This window comes from Oenanthe melanoleuca, chromosome 28 (assembly GCF_029582105.1).
Source record: "Oenanthe melanoleuca isolate GR-GAL-2019-014 chromosome 28, OMel1.0, whole genome shotgun sequence".
Taxonomy (NCBI): domain Eukaryota; kingdom Metazoa; phylum Chordata; class Aves; order Passeriformes; family Muscicapidae; genus Oenanthe; species Oenanthe melanoleuca.
Window position 1 is genome coordinate 3,708,995 of NC_079361.1, and position 16,156 is coordinate 3,725,150.

The 16,156-nt window shown below is 61.0% G+C and overlaps 2 protein-coding genes across 2 annotated transcripts; both read left to right on the forward strand.

Moving 5' to 3' along the window:
* Positions 1-1,256: 1,256 nt before the first annotated feature.
* On the forward strand, positions 1,257-12,735 carry BABAM1 (BRISC and BRCA1 A complex member 1). The gene is made up of 8 exons (XM_056512364.1): positions 1,257-1,520; positions 2,687-2,745; positions 5,720-5,840; positions 6,640-6,718; positions 7,449-7,473; positions 8,365-8,494; positions 9,518-9,604; positions 11,982-12,735. The coding sequence occupies exons 1-8, from the start codon at positions 1,257-1,259 to the stop codon at positions 12,180-12,182; spliced, it is 966 nt and encodes a 321-aa protein (XP_056368339.1). The 3' UTR covers positions 12,183-12,735.
* Positions 12,736-13,878: 1,143 nt separating this feature from the next.
* Positions 13,879-16,120, forward strand: LOC130264298 (uncharacterized). Its single transcript, XM_056512365.1, has 5 exons — positions 13,879-13,930; positions 14,638-14,713; positions 15,050-15,089; positions 15,170-15,791; positions 16,114-16,120. The coding sequence occupies exons 1-5, from the start codon at positions 13,920-13,922 to the stop codon at positions 16,118-16,120; spliced, it is 756 nt and encodes a 251-aa protein (XP_056368340.1). The 5' UTR covers positions 13,879-13,919.
* Positions 16,121-16,156: the final 36 nt, after the last annotated feature.

The window sequence follows — 16,156 nt, forward strand, 5'->3', positions numbered from 1 at the left end:
CTTCACCCCTTGACCCCTGAATTTGGGGTCCCAACACCCCCTGCACCACGTTTTTGGGCTCCCAGACCCCCCTGTACCCCGATTTTAGGGTCCCTGCACCCCGATTTTGGGCTCCCTATACCCAGATTTTAGGGTCCCTGCACCCCGATTTTGGGCTCCCTGACCCCCAGCCCCCCCTGTACCCCAATTTTGGCCTCCCTGCACCTCAATTTTGGACTCCCAGCCCCCCCTGTACCCCGATTTTGGGCTCCCTGTACCCCGGACCCCCCGCACCCCAATTTTGGGCTCTCTATACCCCAATTTTGCGCTCCCCGCACCCCAATTTTACCCTCCCTGACCCCCCGATTTTGGCCTCCCTGCACCCCAATTTTGCACTCCCTGACCCCCCAATTTTGCGCTCTCTATACCCCAATTTTAGGGCTTCCCGCACCCCAAGTTTGGACTCCCTGACCCCCCTGGTACCCCGATTTTGGGCTCCCTGTACCCCAATCTTGGGCTCTCAGCCCCTCCGCACCCCAATTTTGCGCTCCCTATACCCCAATTTCACCCTCCCTGTCTCCCAATTTCCCCCTCCCTGACCCCCCAATTTTACCCTCCCTGACCCCCCAATTTTGCACTCCCCGCACCCCAATTTCCCCCTCCCTGACCCCCAATTTTACCCTCCCTGACCCCCCAATTTTACCCTCCCTGTCCCCCAATCTCCCCCCCCCGTCCCACCCCCAGCCCCGTTCCCTCCCGTTCCCCCCCGTTCCCTCCCGTTCCTCCCGTTCCCTCCCGTTCCTCCCGTTCCTCCCGTTCCCTCCCGTTCCTCCCGTTCCCTCCCGTTCCCTCCCGTTCCTCCCGTTCCCTCCCGTTCCTCCCGTTCCCTCCCGTTCCTTCCCGTTCCTCCCGTTCCCTCCCGTTCCCTCCCGTTCCCTCCCGTTCCCTCCCGTTCCTCCCGTTCCCTCCCGTTCCCTCCCGTTCCCTCCCGTTCCTCCCGTCCCCTCCCGTGTCCTCCCGTTCCCTCCCGTCCCCTCCCGTCCCTCCCGTCCCTCCCGTTCCCTCCCGTCCCTCCCGTCCCCTCCCGTTCCCTCCCGTTCCCTCCCGTTCCTCCCGTCCCCTCCCGTCCCTCCCGTCCCTCCCGTTCCCTCCCGTTCCCTCCCGTTCCCCCCCGTTCCTCCCGTTCCCTCCCGTTCCCTCCCGTTCCCCCCGTTCCCTCCCGTTCCTCCCGTTCCCTCCCGTTCCCTCCCGTTCCCCCCGTTCCCGGGTGCCGCTCCATGGACGCGCCGGTTGCGGGCGGCGCTGCCGAGCCCGAGGAGCAGCAGCAGCTGCCGGAGCCGCGGCCCCGCACCCGCTCCAACCCCGAGGGCGCCGAGGACCGCGGGCAGCCCGGCGTGGGCAAGCGCAGCGAGGGCGAGGGCGAGGCGGCGAGCGCTGGCCGCGGACCCGGCACCGGCACCGGCACCGGCCCCGGTGCGGCCTGGCACGGGGCGAGCGAGGTGCAGGTGAAAACACCCCGGGTCAACTGCCCCGAGAGGGTGGTGAGCGATGGGAGCGACTGGGAGGGGAGTGGGGGGCGCTGGGAGGGGCTGGGAGGGGGAATTGAGGGCAATGGGAGGGACTGGGAGGGGAAATTGGGGGGACTGGGAGCGACTGAGAGCACTGGGAGGGACTGGGAGGGGAGTGGGGGGGGATTGGGGGCAATGGGAGGGACTGGGAGGGGACTGGGAGGGGGAATTGGGGGGATTGGGAGCGACTGAGAGCACTGGGAGGGACTGGGAGGGGAGTGGGGGGGGAGTGGGTGGCAGTGGGAGGGACTGGGAGTGGAGTGGGGGGCACTGGGAGCGACTGGGAGGGTAGTGGGGCGACACTGGGAGGGATTGGGAGGGACTGGGAAGGACTGGGAGGGGGAATTGGGGGTAATTGGGGGGCTCTGGGAGGGACTGGGAGGGGGGTGGGGGGGACTGGGAGCACTGGGAGGGACTGGGAGGGGGAATTGGGGGTACTGGGAGTGACTGAGAGCACTGGGAGGGACTGGGAAGGGAGTGGGGGGGGAGTGGGTGGCACTGGGAGGGACTGGGAGGGGAGTGGGGGGCACTGGGAGGGACTGGGAGGGAATTGGGAGGGACTGGGAGGGGGAATTGGGGGTAATTGGGGGGCGCTGGGAGGGACTGGGAGCACTGGGAGGGGAGTGGGGGGGCACTGGGAGGGACTGGGGGGGAGTGGGAGGGACTGGGAGCGACTGGGAGGGGAAATTGGGGGCAATTAGGGGGCACTGGGAGGGACTGGGAGCACTGGGAGTGACTGGGAGGGATTGGGAGACACTGGGGGGGAGTGGGAGAGACTGGGAGGGGATTGGGGGGCACTGGGAGGGACTGGGAGAGACTGGGAGGGAAAATTGGGGGCAATTGGGGAGGCACTGGGAGGGACTGGCAGCACTGGGAGGGGAGTGGGGGGGCACTGGGAGGGACTGGGAGGAGATGGGAAGGGATTTGGGGGCACTGGGAGGGACTGGGAGGGGAAGTGGGGGGTGGAGGGGAGGCTGAGGGGAAATTGGGAGGGATTGGGATGGACTGGGAGGGGACTGGGGAGCACTGGGATGGGATTGGGGGAGACTTGGGGGAGGATATTCAGGGGATACTGGGCACACTGGGAGGTTACTGGGAGGTTACTGGTGCCCCCCTGCTCTGAGCTGTGCCTGTCCCAGATCATCTGCCTGGACCTGGCCGAGGAGATGGCGCTGCCCAAACTGGAGTCCTTCAACGGGTCAGTGCCAGGGCAGGGGGCAGTGCCAGGGCAGGGGGCAGTGCCAGGGTCAGTGCCAGGGTCAGTGCCATGGTCAGTGCTATGATCAGTGCCATGGTCAGTGCCAGGGTCAGTGCTATGGTCAGTGCCAGGGTCAGTGCCAGGGTCAGTGGTCAGTGCTGTGGTCAGTGCCATGGTCAGTGCCATGGTCAGTGCCATGGTCAGTGCTATGGTCAGTGCCAGGGTCAGTGCCAGGGTCTGTGCCAGGGTCAGTGGTCAGTGCCATGGTCAGTGCCAGGGTCTGTGCCAGGGTCAGTGGTCAGTGCCAGGGTCAGTGGTCAGTGCCAGGGTCAGTGCCAGGGTCAGTGCCATGGTCAGTGCCAGGATTAGTGCCATGGTCAGTGCCAGGGTCAGTGCCATGGTCAGTGCCATGGTCAGTGCCATGGTCAGTGCCAGGATTAGTGCCATGGTCAGTGCTATGGTCAGTGCTATGGTCAGTGCCATGGTCAGTGCCAGGGTCTGTGCCAGGGTCAGTGGTCAGTGCCAGGGTCAGTGGTCAGTGCCAGGGTCAGTGCCAGGGTCAGTGCTATGGTCAGTGCCATGGTCAGTGCCAGGGTCAGTGCCATGGTCAGTGCTATGGTCAGTGCCAGGGTCAGTGCTATGGTCAGTGCCATGGTCAGTGCCATGGTCAGTGCCATGGTCAGTGCCAGGATTAGTGCCATGGTCAGTGCTGTGGTCAGTGCCATGGTCAGTGCCATGGTCAGTGCTATGGTCAGTGCTATGGTCAGTGCCAGGGTCAGTGCCAGGGTCAGTGCCATGGTCAGTGCCATGGTCAGTGCCAGGATTAGTGCCATGGTCAGTGGTCAGTGCCAGGGTCAGTGGTCAGTGCCAGGGTCAGTGCCAGGGTCAGTGCCATGGTCAGTGCCAGGATTAGTGCCATGGTCAGTGCCATGGTCAGTGCCATGGTCAGTGCCATGGTCAGTGCCATGGTCAGTGCCAGGGTCAGTGCCAGGGTCAGTGCCAGGGTCAGTGCCATGGTCAGTGCTATGGTCAGTGCCAGGGTCAGTGCTGTGGTCAGTGCCGTGGTCAGTGCCATGGTCAGTGCCATGGTCAGTGCCATGGTCAGTGCCAGGGTCAGTGCCAGGGTCAGTGCTGTGGTCAGTGCTATGGTCAGTGCCATGGTCAGTGCCATGGTCAGTGCCAGGGTCAGTGCTGTGGTCAGTGCCAGGGTCAGTGCTGTGGTCAGTGCCATGGTCAGTGCCATGGTCAGTGCCAGGGTCAGTGCCATGGTCAGTGCCATGGTCAGTGCCATGGTCAGTGCTATGGTCAGTGCCATGGTCAGTGCTATGGTCAGTGCCAGGGTCAGTGCCAGGGTCTGTGCCAGGGTCAGTGGTCAGTGCCAGGGTCAGTGCCATGGTCAGTGCCAGGGTCAGTGCTATGGTCAGTGCCAGGGTCAGTGCCATGGTCAGTGCCAGGGTCAGTGCCAGGGTCTGTGCCAGGGTCAGTGGTCAGTGCCATGGTCAGTGCCATGGTCAGTGCCAGGGTCAGTGCTATGGTCAGTGCCAGGGTCAGTGCCAGGGTCAGTGCCATGGTCAGTGCTATGGTCAGTGCCAGGGTCAGTGCCATGGTCAGTGCCATGGTCAGTGCCAGGGTCAGTGCTATGGTCAGTGCCAGGGTCAGTGCCAGGGTCAGTGCCAGGGTCAGTGCTGTGGTCAGTGCCATGGTCAGTGCCAGGGTCAGTGCTATGGTCAGTGCCAGGGTCAGTGCCATGGTCAGTGCCATGGTCAGTGCCAGGGTCAGTGCTATGGTCAGTGCCAGGGTCAGTGCCATGGTCAGTGCCAGGGTCTGTGCCAGGGTCAGTGCTGTGGTCAGTGCCATGGTCAGTGCCAGGGTCAGTGCTATGGTCAGTGCCAGGGTCAGTGCCATGGTCAGTGCCATGGTCAGTGCTATGGTCAGTGCCAGGGTCTGTGCTATGGTCAGTGCCATGGTCAGTGCCAGGGTCAGTGCTGTGGTCAGTGCCATGGTCAGTGCCAGGGTCAGTGCCAGGGTCAGTGCCAGGGTCAGTGCTGTGGTCAGTGCCAGGGTCAGTGGTCAGTGCCATGGTCAGTGCCATGGTCAGTGCTATGGTCAGTGCCATGGTCAATGCCATGGTCAGTGCCATGGTCAGTGCCAGGGTCAGTGCCAGGGTCAGTGCCATGGTCAGTGCTATGGTCAGTGCCAGGGTCAGTGCCAGGGTCAGTGCTGTGGTCAGTGCCATGGTCAGTGCCAGGGTCAGTGCCAGGGTCAGTGCCAGGGTCAGTGCTGTGGTCAGTGCCATGGTCAGTGCCATGGTCAGTGCCAGGGTCAGTGCTATGGTCAGTGCCAGGGTCAGTGCCAGGGTCAGTGCCAGGGTCAGTGCCATGGTCAGTGCCAGGGTCAGTGCCGTGGTCAGTGCCAGGGTCAGTGGTCAGTGCTGTGGTCAGTGCCAGGTGTGGTTTTGTGCTTTTTGGGGTGCCCTGACCCTGCCCTGTGCCAGGTGTGGTTTATGGGGTACCAGGTGAGGTTTTTTTGTGGTTTTTTGGTGTTTTTGGGGCTCCCTGACCCCGCTCCCCCCTCCAGGTGAGGTTTATGGGGTACCAGGTGTGTTTTTTGGGGTGTTTTTGTTGTTTTTGGGGCTCCCTGACCCCTCCTTCCCGCTCAGGTGTATTTTTTGGGGTGTTTTTGGGGATCCCTGATCCCGCTCCCCCCTCCAGGTGTGTTTTTTGGGGTGTTTTTGTTGTTCTTGGGGCTCCCTGACCCCGCCCCGCTCCAGGTGTGGTTTTTGGGGTGTTTTTTGGGTGTTTTTGGGGCTCCCTGACCCCTCCTTCCCTCCAGGTGTGTTTTTTGGGTGTTTTTGGGGCTCCCTGACCCCTCCTCCCCGCTCCAGGTGTGGTTTATGGGGTACCAGGTGTGTTTTTTGGGGTGTTTTTTGTTGTTTTTGGGGCTCCCTGACCCCTCCACCCCTCCTCCCCTCCAGGTGCCGCAGCAACGCCCTGACCGTGTCACAGAAGATGATCGAGATGTTCGTCAGGACCAAACACAAAATCGACAAAAGCCACGAGTTCGCCCTGGTGGTGGTGAACAACGACGCCACCTGGGTGGGGACAGGGACAGGGGGACAGGGACAGGGACAGGGGGACAGGGACAGAGAGACGGACAGGGACAGGGGGACCAGGGGACATGGACAGGGACAGGGGGACAGTGGGACAGGGACAGAGAGACAGGGACAGGGGGACAGGGACGGGGGGCAGGAACATGGGGATTGGGGACAAGGGGACAGGGACAGGGGGACATGGACAGGGACAGGGGGACATGGGGACATGGACAGGGGGACATGGACAGGGACAGGGGGATATGGACAGGGACATGGGGACACAGGGGCATGGGGACATGGGGACAGGGGGACAGGGAAAGGGACAGAGGGACATGGACAGAGGGACATGGGGACACGGGGACATGGGGACGGGGACAGGGGGACAGGGAAAGGGACAGGACAGGGGGACATGGACAGAAGGACATGGACAGGGACAGGGGGACAGGGACGGGCATGGGGACACAGGGACAGGGAAATGGGGACATGGGGACACGGGATGGACATGGGGACAGGAGTGGGCACGGGGGGGACATGGGGGTGACACGAGGGGGACATGGGGACAGGAGTGGGCACAGGGGAACTGGAGGGACACAGGGACATGAGGGGGCACAGGGATAGGGACATGGGGACATTGGGGGGACAGGGACAGAAGTAGGCACAAGGATGAGGGGGGGACACAGGGACAGGGGGGACAGGGTTGGGGGACATGAGGACAGGGATGGGCTCGGGGCTGGTGCCAGCTCAGTGTCCCTGTCCCCTCCCTGTCCCCTCCCTGTCCCCTCCCTGTCCCCGTGTCCCCGCAGCTCTCGGGTTTCACCTCAGACCCGCGGGAGGTTTGCAGCTGCCTCTACGACCTGGACACCGTCGTGTGCCAGTCCTTCAGTATCCTGCAGGGTGCCACTGGGTGGCATTGGTGGCACTGGGGTGTCCTGGGTGCCATTGGGGTGTCCTGGGTGCCATCAGGGTCACCAGAGTGGCATTGGGGTGTCCTGGGTGGCATCGGGGTCACCTGGGTGTCCTGGGTGCCATTGGGGTGTCCTGGGTGGCATTGGGATCACCAGGGTGCCACTGGGGTCACCAGGGTGGCACTGGGGTGTCATGGGTGCCATCAGGGCCACTGAGATGTTGTGGGTGCCACCAGGGCCACCGGGTGGCATTGGGGTGTCCTGGGTGCCACTGGGGTCACCAGGGTGGCATTGGGGTCACCGGGGTGGCATTGGGGTGTCCTGGGTGGCATCGGGGTCACCAGGGTGTCCTGGTGCCACTGGGGTCACCAGGGGTGACACAGGTGTCCCAGGGGTGACACAGGGGGTGGCACAGGTGACACAGGGGGTGGTACAGGTTTCCCAGGGGTGACACAGGGTGACACAGGTGTCCCAGGGGGTGGCACGGGTGTCCCAGGGGTGTCCCAGGGGTGACAGGGTGGCACAGGGTGACACAGGTGTCCCAGGGGTGTCCCAGGGGTGACAGGGTGGCACAGGGTGACACAGGTGTCCCAGGGGTGGCACAGGGGTGGCACAGGTGTCCCAGGGGGTGGCACAGGGTGACACAGGTGTCCCAGGGGGTGGCACAGGGTGACACAGGTGCCGGTCCAGCCTTGACCCCCGCTCAGATCTGGACGGGCTCTTCAACCTCATGTGAGCACCGGGGGGATCTGGGGCTTCCAGAAGCTTCTGGGGGGGCCGGGACGGGTGGCACCGTGACCCTGTGTCCCCTGAGCCTGGCTGCCACCTGTCCCTGTCCCCATGGGTGCCACCCTGTCCCTGATCCTGTCCCTGTCCCCATGGGTGCCTCCTTGTTCCCTGACCCTGTGGGTGCCACCCTGTCCTTGTTCCTGTCCCCATGGGTGCCACTCTGACCCTGTCCCCATGGGTGCCACCCTGTCCCCTGACCCTGTGGGTGCCACCCTGAGCCTGTCCCTGTCCCCATGGGTGCCACCCTGTCCCTGACCCTTGACCCTGTGGGTGCCTCCCTGTCCCCACAAGTGCCACCTTGACCCTGTAGGTGTCCCCCTGTCCCATGTCCCCATGGGTGTCCCCTGTCCCCTGTCCACTGACACCATGGGTGTCTCCCTGTCCCTGTCCTCACTGTCCCTGTCCTCATGGCGTCAGTCTGTCCCAGTCCGAGTCCCTGTCCCCATGGGTGTCACTCTGTCCCTGTCCCTCTGTCCCCAGCCAGCAGAAGGTGGATCTGCCTGTCACTGACAATGTCCAGACCGTCCCTGTCCCCATGGGTGTCACTGTCCCTCTGTCCCTCTGTCCCCAGCCAGCAGAAGGTGGATCTGCCTGTCACTGACAATGTCCAGACTGTCCCTGTCCCCATGGGTGTCAGTCTGTCCCTCTGTCCCTCTGTCCCCAGCCAGCAGAAGGTGGATTTACCTGTCACTGACAATGTCCAGACTGTCCCTGTCCCTGTCAGTCTGTCCCTGTCCCTCTGTCCCCAGCCAGCAGAAGGTGGATTTACCTGTCACTGACAATGTCCAGACTGTCCCTGTCCCTGTCAGTCTGTCCCTGTCCCTCTGTCCCCAGCCAGCAGAAGGTGGATTTACCTGTCACTGACAATGTCCAGACCATCCCGCCGCCGTTCGTGGTCAGGACCATCCTGGTGTTGGGGCGCCCGCGCTGCCAGCCCCAGTTCTGCGGGGGAGAGCCCGTCAAGGTCAGGGCCCCAGCCCCGAAATTCCACCTGGAATCCCAGAAATTCCACCCAGAATAACAAAACTGACACCCCAGATCCCGAAACTGACACCCCAAATCCCGGAAATTCCACCTGAAACCGCGGAAATTCCACCCAAAATAACAAAACTGACACCCAGAATCCCAGAACTGACACCCCAAATCCCAGAAATTCCACCTGAAATCCCAGAAATTCCACCCAAAGTAACAAAACTGGTACCCCGAATCCCAAAACTGACACCCCAAATCCCAAAACTGACACCCCAAATCCCGGAAATTCCACCCAAAATAACAAAACTGACACCCCAGATCCCAAAACTGACACCCCAAATTACAGCATTGACACCCTAAATCCCAGAAATTCCACCCAAAATAACAAAACTGACACCCAAAATCCCGGAACTGACACCCTAAATCCCAGAACTGACACCCCAAATCCCAAAACTGACACCCCAAATCCCGGAAATTCCACCCAAAATAACAAAACTGACACCCCAAATCATGGAACTGACACCCGAAATTCCGAAACTGACACCCAAAATCACAAAACTGGCACCCAAAATCCTGAAACTGACACCCCAAAATCTCTCATTTCCACCCAAAATCCTTCTATTTCCACCCAAAATCTCATTTCTATCCAAAATCCCAAAACTGCCACCCAGAATCCCAAAACTGCCACCCAAAATCCCAAAACTTCCACCCAAAATCCTGAAACTGCATTCCAAAATACCAAAATTTCCACCCAAAAATCACAAAACTGCCACCCAAAATCCTCCATTTCCACACGAAATCCCCTCATTGCCACCCCAAATCCCAAAATTTCCACCCCAAATCCACGCAAATCCTGAAATTTCCAGCCAAAACCACGAAATTTCCACCCAAAATATTTAATTTACACCCAAATCCTGAACCTCAAATCTCTGATTTTTTCCCTCAAATCCCCTCAAATCCCATTTTTTTCCCCCCAAATCCCCTTTTTTACCCCAAATTCCCATTTTTTCCCCAGAAGTTGCTGCAGTGCCCATATTTTTTCTTTGATGTCGTTTACATCCACAACGGGCAGGACGAGAAGGAGGACGAGGGCAGCTGGAAGGTGAGGGGGGCCCCAAAATCCCCCAAATTTAACCCAAAATCCACCCAAAATTTAACCCAAAATCCACCTGAATTTACCCCCAAATCCACCTGAATTTTCCCCAAAATCCCCCCAAATTTACCCCTAAATCCCCCCAAATTTACTCCAAAATTTACCCCAAAATCCACCCCAAATTTGTCCCAAATCCCCCTGAATTTTCTGCAAAATCCCCCTGAATTTAACCCCAAAATCCCCCTAATTTACCCCAAAATCCCCCTTTTCCACCCCAAATCCCTCCTTTTGCACCCAAAATTCTCATTTTGGGGCAGAATGGGGGGACAAAAAGAGGGAATTTGGGGGAAATTTTGGTGTAGAATGGGGGGGAAAAATTGGGAGTTTTGGGGACAGAATGGGGGGACAAAAGGAGATTTTGGGGGGAATTTTGGGGGAATCCCTGTGTCCATCTGTCCGTCTGTCCCTCCCCAGGACATGTTTGGGTTTCTGGGCAGCCTGGACTCCAATCCATCCCTCTGTCCATCTGTCCGTGTGTCCGTCTGTCCATCCCCAGGACATGTTTGTGTTTCTGGGCAGCCTGGACTCCAGTCCATCCCTGTGTCCATCTGTCCGTCTGTCCATCCCCAGGACATGTTTGGGTTTCTGGGCAGCCTGGACTCCAGTCCATCCCTCTGTCCCTGTGTCCATCTGTCCGTCTGTCCATCCCCAGGACATGTTTGGGTTTCTGGGCAGCCTGGACTCCAGTCCATCCCTGTGTCCATCTGTCCGTCTGTCCGTCTGTCCCTCCCCAGGACATGTTTGGGTTTCTGGGCAGCCTGGACTCCAGTCCATCCCTGTGTCCATCTGTCCGTCTGTCCGTGTGTCCCTCCCCAGGACATGTTTGGGTTTCTGGGCAGCCTGGACTCCAGTCCATCCCTGTGTCCGTCTGTCTGTCTGTCCGTGTGTCCATCCCCAGGACATGTTTGGGTTTCTGGGCAGCCTGGACTCCAGTCCATCCCTGTGTCCATCTGTCCGTCTGTCCCTCCCCAGGACATGTTTGGGTTTCTGGGCAGCCTGGACTCCAGTCCATCCCTCTGTCCATCTGTCCATCTGTCCGTGTGTCCATCCCCAGGACATGTTTGGGTTTCTGGGCAGCCTGGACTCCAGTCCATCCCTCTGTCCGTCTGTCTGTCTGTCCGTGTGTCCATCCCCAGGACATGTTTGGGTTTCTGGGCAGCCTGGACTCCAGTCCATCCCTCTGTCCGTCTGTCCATCTGTCCGTCTGTCCCTCCCCAGGACATGTTTGGGTTTCTGGGCAGCCTGGACTCCAGTCCATCCCTGTGTCCATCTGTCCGTGTGTCCGTCTGTCCATCCCCAGGACATGTTTGGGTTTCTGGGCAGCCTGGACTCCAGTCCATCCCTGTGTCCGTCTGTCCATCTGTCCGTGTGTCCATCCCCAGGACATGTTTGGGTTTCTGGGCAGCCTGGACTCCAGTCCATCCCTGTGTCCGTCTGTCCGTCTGTCCGTGTGTCCATCCCCAGGACATGTTTGGGTTTCTGGGCAGCCTGGACTCCAGTCCATCCCTGTGTCCATCTGTCCGTGTGTCCGTGTGTCCATCCCCAGGACATGTTTGGGTTTCTGGGCAGCCTGGACTCCAGTCCATCCCTGTGTCCGTCTGTCCATCTGTCCATCCCCAGGACATGTTTGGGTTTCTGGGCAGGCTGGACTCCAGTCCATCCCTCTGTCCATCTGTCCGTGTGTCCGTCTGTCCCTCCCCAGGACATGTTTGGGTTTCTGGGCAGCCTGGACTCCAGTCCATCCCTGTGTCCGTCTGTCCATCTGTCCATCCCCAGGACATGTTTGGGTTTCTGGGCAGCCTGGACTCCAGTCCATCCCTGTGTCCATCTGTCCGTCTGTCCATCCCCAGGACATGTTTGGGTTTCTGGGCAGCCTGGACTCCAGTCCATCCCTGTGTCCATCTGTCCGTCTGTCCGTCTGTCCCTCCCCAGGACATGTTTGGGTTTCTGGGCAGCCTGGACTCCAGTCCATCCCTCTGTCCATCTGTCCATCTGTCCGTCTGTCCCTCCCCAGGACATGTTTGGGTTTCTGGGCAGCCTGGACTCCAGTCCATCCCTGTGTCCGTCTGTCCGTCTGTCCCTCCCCAGGACATGTTTGGGTTTCTGGGCAGCCTGGACTCCAGTCCATCCCTCTGTCCATCTGTCCGTGTGTCCATCCCCAGGACATGTTTGGGTTTCTGGGCAGCCTGGACTCCAGTCCATCCCTCTGTCCCTGTGTCCATCTGTCCGTGTGTCCCTCCCCAGGACATGTTTGGGTTTCTGGGCAGCCTGGACTCCAGTCCATCCCTCTGTCCATCTGTCCGTGTGTCTGTCTGTCCCTCCCCAGGACATGTTTGGGTTTCTGGGCAGCCTGGACTCCAAGGGCACCAGTTACAAGTTCGAGGTGCCGCTGGCGGGGCCGGCGCTGGAGCTGCACAACTGCATGGCCAAGCTGCTGTCGCACCCCCTGCAGCGGCCCTGCCAGAGCCACGCCAACTACGGGCTGCTGGACGGCGGGGACAGCCCCGAGAGCGAGGCCACCGTCTGAGGGGACACCTGGGGACACCCTGGGGACACCCCGGGGTGGTGGCGTTGGGTGGGGGATAAATGGTTTTAGTGATTTAGGGGGGTGGTTGTGGTGTTTGGGGGTCACTTCTTATGGTTCTGGGTCACCTCTTGTTGTCCTGTGTCACCTCCAGGTGACAGGGATGGAAGTTTTGGGGACCCCTGGGTGGTTGGGGACATTGGGTGGCAGTGGCTGGGTGTGAAAAGAAAAGAATTTTCCTGATTTGTGGCGTTTTTGTGGTCACTTCTTAAGGTTCTGTGTCACCTCTGCTGGTTCTGTGTCACCCCCAGGTGACAGGGATGGAAGTTTTGGAGACCCCAGGGTGGTTGGGGACATTGGGTGGCAGTGGCTGGGTGTGAAATGAAAATAATTTTCCTGATTTGTGGCGTTTTTGTGGCATTTTTGGGTCACTTCTTATGGTTCTGGGTCACCTCTGCTGGTTCTTTGTCACCTCTCGTGGTTCTGTGTCACTCTCAGGTGACAGGGATGGAAATTTTGGGGACCCCTGGGTGGTTGGGGACATTGGGTGGCAGTGGCTGGGTGTGAAAAGAAAATAATTTTCCTGATTTGTGGCAGTTTTGGGTCACTTCTTAAGGTTCTGTGTCACCCCCAGGTGACAGGGATGGAAGTTTTGGGGTGGCAGGGGACATGGGGTGCTGGTGGCAATGTGTTGACAGAGTGGGAAAAAAAGAAGAATTTTCCTGATTTGTGGGATTTTTGTGTGGTTTTTGTGGCGATTTTGGGTCACTTGCTAAGGTTCTGTGTCACCTCTCGTGGTTCTGTGTCACCCCCAGGTGACAGGATGGAAATTTTGGGGACATCAGGGTGGTTGGGGACATTCAGTGGCTGGATGTGAAAAGAAGAGAATTTTCCTGATTTGTGGGATTTTTGTGGTGTTGTAGGGTTTTTCTGGGGTTTTGGGGTCACTTCTTAAGGCTCTGGGTCACCTCTGCTGGTTCTGTGTCACCTCCAGGTCACAGGGATGGACATTTTGGGATTGGTGGCACTCTGGGGTGGGGACACTGGTGGCACTGGGCAGTTCCAGTCTGGGGACACTGGTGGCACTGGGCAGTTCCAGTTTGGGGACACTGGTGACACTGGTGGCACTGGGCAGCACCAGTTTGGGGACACTGGTGGCACTGGGCAGTTCCAGTTTGGGGACACTGGTGGCACTGGTTGGCACTGGGCAGTTCCAGTTCGGGGACACTGGTGGCACTGGTGGCCCTGGGCAGTGCCAGTTTGGGGACACTGGTGGCACTGGTGGCACCGGGCAGTTCCAGTTTGGGGACACTGGTGGCACTGGGCAGGTCCAGTTTGGGGACACTGGTGGCACTGGTTGGCACCGGGCAGTTCCAGTTTGGGGACACTGGTGGCACTGGGCAGGTCCAGTTTGGGGACACTGGTGGCACTGGTTGGCACCGGGCAGTTCCAGTTTGGGGACACTGGTGGCACTGGGCAGCGCCAGTTTGGGGACACTGGTGGCACTGGTGGCACTGGGCAGTTCCAGTTTGGGGACACTGGTGGCACTGGGCAGTTCCAGTTTGGGGACACTGGTGGCACTGGTGGCACTGGGCGTTTCCAGCTGTGGCCACTGGGGGGCGCTGAGTGTCTTGGCCCCGCCCTTCTGCGTCTGACGTCATCCGACGTGATGGGCGAGGCCGCCTCCTATTGGTCGCGTTCAGCCAATCAGCGGCGGCGCGGGGCGTTTGAACGGGCGGGATGAGCGGAGCGTGAGTGGGGGGGGAACGGGCGGGGGAATATCGCGATAGGGACACCGGGATATCGGGATAGCGACACCGGGATGGGGATATCGGGTTAGGGACCCTGTGATATCGGGATATCGCGATAGGGACACCGGGATGGGGGTATCGGGTTAGGGACCCTGTGATATCGGGATATCGGGATAGCGACACCGGGATGGGGATATTGGGTTAGGGACCCTGTGATCGGGATATCGCGATAGGGACACCGGGATATCGGGATAGCGACACCGGGATATCGGGATAGCGGCACCGGGATGGGGGTATCGGGTTAGGGACCCTGTGATATCGGGATATCGGGATATCGACACCGGGATGGGGATATCGGGTTAGGGACCTCGGGACACCGGGATTGAGACCACGGGATATCAGGATAGGGACACGGGGATGTCGGGGGATCAGAATATCGGGATATCGGGGTCGGTATCGTGACTGGGATACTGGGATCAGGATATCGCGATAGGGATATCGGCATACCGGGATCCAGGGAAGGGGACACCGGCAGCGGGAGGGGACACTGGGACAGTGGGGGGGACACAGCGCGACCTTGGGGACACCGGCGTGGCCGGACCCTGGCACCGGGGGTGGCACCGGGAGCGGGTCACGCGGTGTCCCCAGCGCTGCTGGTGGCACCGGCCGTGCCCTGGGGGTGACCCTGTCCCGGTGCCACCCCCCAGCTGTGCCCGCGAGCTGCCACCGCTGGATGTGGCCCGGGGGTGTCACCGCTGCCGCGGGCTCGTGCGGCGGGGACAGGTGAGAGGGGACGGCGACAATGGCGGAATGGGGAACAGGGACAGTGACAATCCTGGAATGGGGAACGGGGACAGTGACAACCCCGGAATGGGGGACAGGGACAGTGACAGTCCTGGAATGGGGGACAGGGACAGTGACAATCCTGGAATGGGGAGTGGGGACAGCGACAACCCGGAACAGCGACAAACTCGGGGGACAGTGACAGCTGTGCCACCCCGTAGTGGCCCTGGCAGCGGTGACAGCGCTGGGGACAGTGACAATCCCGGAATGGGGGCAGCTGTGCCAGCCGCTGGTGGCAGCGGTGACAGCGGTGACAGCGCTGTCCCCTCCCCGCAGGAGCCGCTGGCGCTGCAGAGGAGCCGGAGCCCCGCGCAGGGTGAGGTCCCCAAGGTGTCGCCTCCTCCTTGGGGACAATCGGGGCGCGCTCAGATTGGTGACCCCGATCTGTGTCCCCAGAGCCGGGGTGGCCCCGCAGGGCCCTGTCCTTCCTGAGCGAGGATGGCAGCGGTGACAGCGACTCCTGGGTGGCGCTTGGGGACATTCCCGAGGCCGGACCCCTCAGCAGCACCCGCAGGTCCCAGCTGGACGGAACGGGGGACAGCGCTGTCCCCTGGCCGTGTCCCCAGGAGCCCCGCGGGGACAGCGCTGTCCCCTGGCCGTGTCCCCAGGAGCCCCGCGGGGACAGCGCTGTCCCCCTGCCACCCCTGGCCTCCAGCACGCTGCTCTGGGACCGCGACCATCCCCAGGAGCCACCCCCGAGCGCTTTGGGGACAAGGACAGGATGTCGCCTCCCTGTCCCCTGTCCCCGTGTCGCCCCCGGTGTGTCCCTGAGGCGGCACCAAGGAGGGATTTTGGGGACACGCGCGATGTCCCCGAGGTCCCCCCTGGCCCGCGGTGGCTGCTCGGTGGCACCCGGGAGCTGCGGTGGCACCGCGGGTGACATCCCCGGGGGGTGGCGAGGGGCTGTCCCCAACACGGGGGTGACAGAGCCGGGGCGTGGGGACCGCGCTGGCTTTGGGGACACTGGGGACAGCGACAGCCTTGGGGACAGCGGCGACAGCTTCGTCAGCGCCCGCGAGTCCCTGGGGGACAGCGGGGCCGGGGGACCCTCGGGGGGGGCAGCGCCCCGGGATTTGGGACGGGGTTTGGGTTCGGGACAGGATTTGGAGCGGAATTTGGGGCGGAATTTGGGTTTGGGGCAGAATTTGGGGCGGAATTTGGGACAGTGTTTAAGGCAGGATTTGGGTTTGGGGCAGGATTTGGGTTCGGAGCAGGATTTGGGACGGGGTTTGGGTTTGGGGAGGAATTTGGGGCAGAATTTGGGTTCGGAGCAGGATTTGGGGCAGGATTTGGGTTTGGGGCAGGATCTAGGGCAGGGTTTGGGGGGGAATTTGGGGCAGGGTATGAGAGAGGGTTTAAAGCAGGATTTGGGTTTGGGGCGGA